This window comes from Callospermophilus lateralis, chromosome 10 (assembly GCF_048772815.1).
Source record: "Callospermophilus lateralis isolate mCalLat2 chromosome 10, mCalLat2.hap1, whole genome shotgun sequence".
Lineage (NCBI taxonomy): Eukaryota > Metazoa > Chordata > Mammalia > Rodentia > Sciuridae > Callospermophilus > Callospermophilus lateralis.
The window spans coordinates 121,640,595-121,646,684 of NC_135314.1; the positions used below are offsets into that span (position 1 = coordinate 121,640,595).

Genomic DNA, 6,090 nt, shown 5'->3' on the forward strand with positions numbered 1-6,090 from the left:
AGGTAGGCAGGAACACAAGACGGTCACAGTGACACATGGCCTGTAAGTCCCAGCTACTTGGAAGGCTGAGATGGAAGGATCATTTGAGCCCACGACTTCAAGACCAGCCTAGGCATCTCATAAAGACCCCTACTCAAAAAAAAAAATATTGTTTTAAATCCAAGAAGTAACCCAGAGCTCTATTTAGCCTGCTTGCCCAATCCCCCACAAGGAAGGAGCATGAAAGTTTAATAAGACACCAAATGGAAACAGCTCTCATCTGTGAGTTTTTCCAGAGAGTGGGGAATGGCTCCCCCTTCCTCTCAATCTCTTTTTCTCTTCCCACTTCCCTACTATCTCTCACTGTCATTCCATCTCTCCCAAATATTTGGGCAATAGACTCTGCTAATCCCAACCAGGCAGAATTATACACTGTGTGCATAAGATCTGTGCCACCCCCTTGCACTACAGCCTATCAGTTTGAGCACTTTCTGCAGAGCTCAAAACAAAGATGAGTGGTGTGTGTGTGTGTGCGTGTGTGTAGGTGCATGGGGGCATGTTCTGTACCCCAGTTTCTCAAAGGAATTCTGAACACCTTTGCCATGGAGAACAGCCAGTGACAGCTCCCTCACTCTGACTACAGGCTAAGGACCTCAGGGGCTCAAGAAGCTTTGAAAGTCAGATTTGCAGACAGGGAGTCAGAGATCATTCTGTGAGTTGGGTGGGTGGCCAGTGTGTGAAGAGCCTTAGAGTTCAGGCACCAGTTTACATGTTTTCCACCAAAATGTGCAGTATCTGAACTAGTATGTGTAGTGGGTGAGTATGAGAGAGTAGTGGGGACAACTAGAGGGGATACAGAGTTGACTGGAGTGGAGAGAAGTGGATGGAGGGGTGTGACCTGAATTGAGCGGGCGGGAGGCCCGGGGTGCCGACAGTAGGGAGGCGTAGGGTTGTGTACTAATGGTACCAACGGGCACATTCAAGCTTCTCTCTTCGCCCTGGTCGCAGAGGCCGGACACACAAGCACAGGGTCGCAGTCCGCGCGGTTCCTCTCCCTGCGCAGGAGTGGGGCGCTGGCCGGAGTTTCTGGGCCTGGCTAAGAGGGTCCGCGGCCCTGGTTCGGGCAGCCAGCGGCGGGCGGCGCGGGGCGGGCGAGCTGAGCGGAACCGGGAAGCGCTGCCTTTTGGGGGGTCTCCGAGCCACTCCCCCGCCAGGACCCGGCCGCCTTCTCCTTCTGTCGCGACGCTAGACAAAAAGATGTGTGGCTTCGTCGGAGCCTGGAGAAGTGCTTGCGCCCGCTGTCCTGGCCTCCGAGGCACCCGGGCAGCCAGCGAGGCCGCGCTCCGTCGGCGGGTCCTGCTGGGCGTCTGCAGGCGGCGTTACCGTGGCACCACGGACAGGAACGGGTAAGCTCCCGAGTTGCAGCCGCGGGCCTCTGGAAAGCCCGGGCGGTAGAGGCAGGAGCTCCGCCCGGATCAGGACCTTGGCCCTTTGAGGTGAGCATAATCCGGAGGTGACCGAGGCGCGGCCGTCCTGCCAGGGGAAAGGCGGTGGCCCTAGGGCCCACACGGCCTGGGCAGCACAGGATCCCGATCTCGCCAGGAAACGGGGCCCTACCCGGCCAGCTTACAGAGCACCGCATCGCCTCCTGGTGCGCCCGCCGCACTCGCCTCCGACAGGACAGCAGCGAAGACAGGACTCTACCTTTCCCTAGGCTCCTCCAGCCTGAGTCACTGGCTTTTCTCAGGAGGCCTGGAGCTACCCTGAACGCGATCACTGCGGTACCCCCAAATGCCTGCCTGTTTCCCCAACCTTCCAAGGCCCGGCAGCCGCATGTGCAGCACATCCTGAGGAGAGACTAACAGGAGCCCCTCCTAACTACACACCTCTTGCTTCATCTGGTTTAGGGATTCTGTTCCTGGAAAGTCCAGCCAGAAATCAACACCTGAGAGGTCAGAAGTCCTCTCCTTGGGCATTCAAAATCCTTCAGAGGCTTTCCTTCCTTTACCCCACCCCCTACACACACACACACACACACACACACACACACACTCCTTGAAGACTGAAAAGGGAGCCGAGTGTGGAATTCGGAGAAGTGATGACACACACAACAATGCTGTCACACCTGGCTGCTGCGGGGCTGAGCTGCGGAAATGCCTGCCTTCCAGGAGGGGTGTGGGGGAGACCAAGAGAGCCAGCCTGGGTGGTCAGGAAAAAAAAAGAGAGAGAGAGAGAGAGAGAGGAAAGGAGAGAGCAGCCCTCACTAGGATAGAGCCAGACCCAGCTGTTTCTGCCCTGGCTGGGCCCTAGGGGAGCCAACTTCAGCTCCAAAATCTGACTCACCCCTCTCACACATTGCCTGGGCACCCATGAGAGTGAGGAAGAAGAAAAACACCTGCACGTCTGCTTGGAAAGCAATCACAGGGATCTTGAAGAAGTGGTGCATGTTGGGGGCAGTGGGAAATAGCCTGGAAAATAACCAAGCTACTTTGAGATATTATCAATAAGGAGGTAGAAGCAGAATATACTGAGGTCAATTCAGAAGATCCTAGCTCTCTCTCACCCTGGTGGTCAGGCCAGGGTTGCCCTGCTGACCTCTCTGGGGCCATCTTCAAGATGCTGAATTCCAGACAGCCCATCACCCTCTCCTCCCTTTCATCTCAGAATTCGAATCAGAGGTCTGAGTGAGAAGCAGCATATTAAGTGGCCTATTGATGCTAAAGCCATCCACAGGCCACAGTGGTCTCCTCAGGCTTTCTGAAAATTCTGACACTGGAGAGCCTGGGCTGGGGTAGTGACAAGCTTTGGACTAGCCATTCCAGACATGCCAATCACTGACAGACCCCTGCCTAACATTCATTCAGTCCACCTCCTCCACACAGCATCCTGGCCCCCTCTTCAGCACACAGGAGTTTGAAGAGTTAAAACACTAGCCACCTCTCTCACTTTATAATTGCAGACTTTTTGTTAAGGCTCAGGGAAAAGTCATATTGTTAAAGGGCACACCTGATTTTGCTGCCAGTGCAGATTTCCTATGAGACAATCTTTATACATGCTGACATAACTCCACCCCAATCAGACTCCTGTAGAAGGCAGGTGAGAACTCACCTCTGAACCTTTGAAGAAAGAAGATCAGAACAAATGTCACATCGTGAGAGAATTTTGTACAAGTGCCTTTTTCAGTCTGTTGTTTTTCTTCCAAGTCTACAATAGAATTATATACACTGGGAGGAAGGAGGCAGAGAAGAACTGTGAAAGACAAAAAAGAAAACTGTGAAGGGAGAAAAGAGAAGATGCTGCATGCATAAACAACATTTATTCTGATACTTAATATACATATGTTATGACATATCTGCAAGTATAAATGTATTATATCTCATAAATATAAGTCTCACACCTTGTACATGTGCATACCTGTGTTTGTGACCAGCACTCTTTCACCTGGACAGCTGGTATATCAGGCATCTCAAGGATAAACCCTCTCATGACTTCCATATGTGACACCTGCACACACATATATGCAGTTACCCAAAATCCATCACAACATCTTCGTCTATGTGGCAGGAGCAGAGGGGCAGCCACCTGGTGTTGTTAAAGAGCATACCCAACCTGGAGAACTGCTACGGGATTCCGTGGAAGGATCTGGTTCCTACATCCACCCCCAGAGCAGAAAAGGGCAGAGGCGACTCAGACGATGCCCCTGGGAGCCTCCTCCCAGCCATCCTCTCTCTCCAACCCCATCCCGGCCCAGTCACTCTGAGAGCGCATGGGACCCGGCAGGCCGAGATTTCTTCATCCAGTGACACGCGTTTCTGGGCTGGCCTTCCCCAAATCATCGCGAAGCTCTCTCTCCCCACTCCACCCCGGTCAGGCCCACTTTTCGTCTTGTCCCTCCCCCAGCCCCAAGTTAGAAGTTTAGCCTCAGGACAGCAGCAAGAGAGTCCTTTTCTTTCACCTGAAAGCAGCGAGGAGGCCTGGAGCGCCTCTCCTCGCGGGGGCCGGAGCTCCCAGGGCACCGGCCGCATTCAGGCGCCCCCCACGTCCCGGGCCCTCGATATCTCCCGGCCCCGTCCGCAGAGCAGGCGCGGTTAGTTTTCAAGGGCTTGTGCGAGTGTGCGAGAGCTGTCCGCTGGGCCCCTGAGGCTAGAGGAGCGGGGGCTGGCCGGTCCGGGCTGTGCGGGGCGTTTACAAAAAGTGACTTGGAGATGAACTCGCCCGTGCACGGCTGGCTGCCCCGCTATAGGGGCGAAGGCGCCTGACGCAAGCGGAACTCGGCGGAGCCCATACGAATCAGAACAGAGCGAAGCTCCTTGGCGCTCTAGGGACTCCAGGAGGCAGCTCCGCCAGAGACGCGGGTCGTGCCTCGGGAAACCGGTGGGGGGAGGGGGAGGGGAAAGCGCAGAAAAGAAAAACCACCGAGGCGGGGACTGGCCTGGGCGGGGAGGGGCGGCGAGGCCGGAGCCCCTCAGTTGGGCAGATTCCCCATGGCCAGAGGCTGAGTTCCACTCCCGCCGGCCGCTCCCTGGGGGAAGAGAAAGAAGAGCGAGAGCAGCCAGAGGCCTCCAGCGAGCGAACGCGGGCGGCATCCTCAGCCTCCAGAAGTTTGAGATTCGGCCGCGAGCAGACTCGTGCGCCCCGATTCCGCGGAGCCAGCGTCTAGAGGGGAGAGCAGTGGCGACCGGGCCGCGGCGCTCCAGCTTTGTCATGATGGCCAGCTACCCCGAGCCCGAGAACGCTGCGGGGACCCTGCTGGCCCCGGAGACCGGCCGCACAGTCAAGGAGCCGGAGGCGCCGCCGCCAAGCCCGGGCAAGGGCGGCGGGGGTGGCGGCGGGACAACCCCCGAGAAGCCCGACCCGGCGCAGAAGCCCCCGTATTCGTACGTGGCGCTCATCGCCATGGCGATCCGCGAGAGCGCCGAGAAGAGGCTCACGCTGTCTGGCATCTACCAGTACATAATCGCCAAGTTCCCCTTCTACGAGAAGAACAAGAAGGGCTGGCAGAATAGCATCCGCCACAACCTCAGCCTCAACGAGTGCTTCATCAAGGTGCCGCGCGAGGGCGGCGGCGAGCGCAAGGGCAACTACTGGACGCTGGACCCGGCCTGCGAGGACATGTTCGAGAAGGGCAACTACCGGCGCCGCCGCCGCATGAAGCGGCCCTTCCGGCCGCCGCCGGCGCACTTCCAGCCCGGCAAGGGGCTCTTCGGAGCCGGAGGCGCCGCTGGTGGCTGCGGCGTGGCGGGCGCAGGGGCCGACGGTTATGGCTACCTGGCGCCCCCAAAGTACCTGCAGTCCGGTTTCCTCAACAACTCGTGGCCGCTACCACAGCCGCCTTCACCCATGCCCTACGCCTCCTGCCAGATGGCGGCGGCAGCGGCGGCGGCGGCAGCAGCGGCGGCGGCAGCGGGCCCGGGCAGTCCCGGCGCGGCCGCGGTCGTCAAGGGGCTAGCTGGCCCGGCAGCCTCCTACGGGCCGTACTCACGCGTGCAGAGCATGGCGCTGCCGCCCGGCGTAGTGAACTCCTACAACGGCCTGGGAGGTCCACCGGCCGCGCCCCCGCCGCCGCCGCACCCCCATCCGCACCCGCACGCACATCATCTGCATGCAGCCGCCGCACCCCCGCCAGCTCCGCCGCACCACGGGGCTGCCGCGCCACCCCCGGGCCAGCTCAGCCCCGCCAGCCCGGCCACTGCCGCGCCCCCGGCACCCGCGCCCACCAGTGCGCCCGGCCTGCAGTTCGCCTGCGCCCGGCAGCCCGAGCTCGCCATGATGCATTGCTCTTACTGGGACCATGACAGCAAAACTGGCGCGCTGCATTCGCGCCTGGATCTTTGAGAGTCACCGCATGCCGGCGCGGACCGAAGTGAGGATGCCAGGACGCCCGACGCCGGCCCTAGTCACAGCTACAGTAGCCTGTCGGACCACGCACCCTCTGAGGCCGACTCTTGAGCCAGCGCCCACGACCCTTCTGCGTCTCTTCGCTTCCCTCAGCTCCTCTCGCTCCTCTTTGTCCCCTCCGCTTCTCTTCCTGCGCTCCCCTCCCTGCCCTCTATGTTCTTGTGCTCCCCAGGCCTGAGGTCGCCTCTCCGCGTGCTTTCTACATGTAGGCCT

At 59.0% G+C, this 6,090-nt stretch overlaps 1 protein-coding gene across 1 annotated transcript; it reads left to right on the plus strand.

The window, feature by feature from the left end:
* Positions 1 to 4,683: 4,683 nt before the first annotated feature.
* On the plus strand, positions 4,684 to 5,814 carry Foxl2 (forkhead box L2). Its single transcript, XM_076868794.2, has one exon. The coding sequence runs from the start codon at positions 4,684 to 4,686 to the stop codon at positions 5,812 to 5,814; it is 1,131 nt and encodes a 376-aa protein (XP_076724909.1).
* Positions 5,815 to 6,090: the final 276 nt, after the last annotated feature.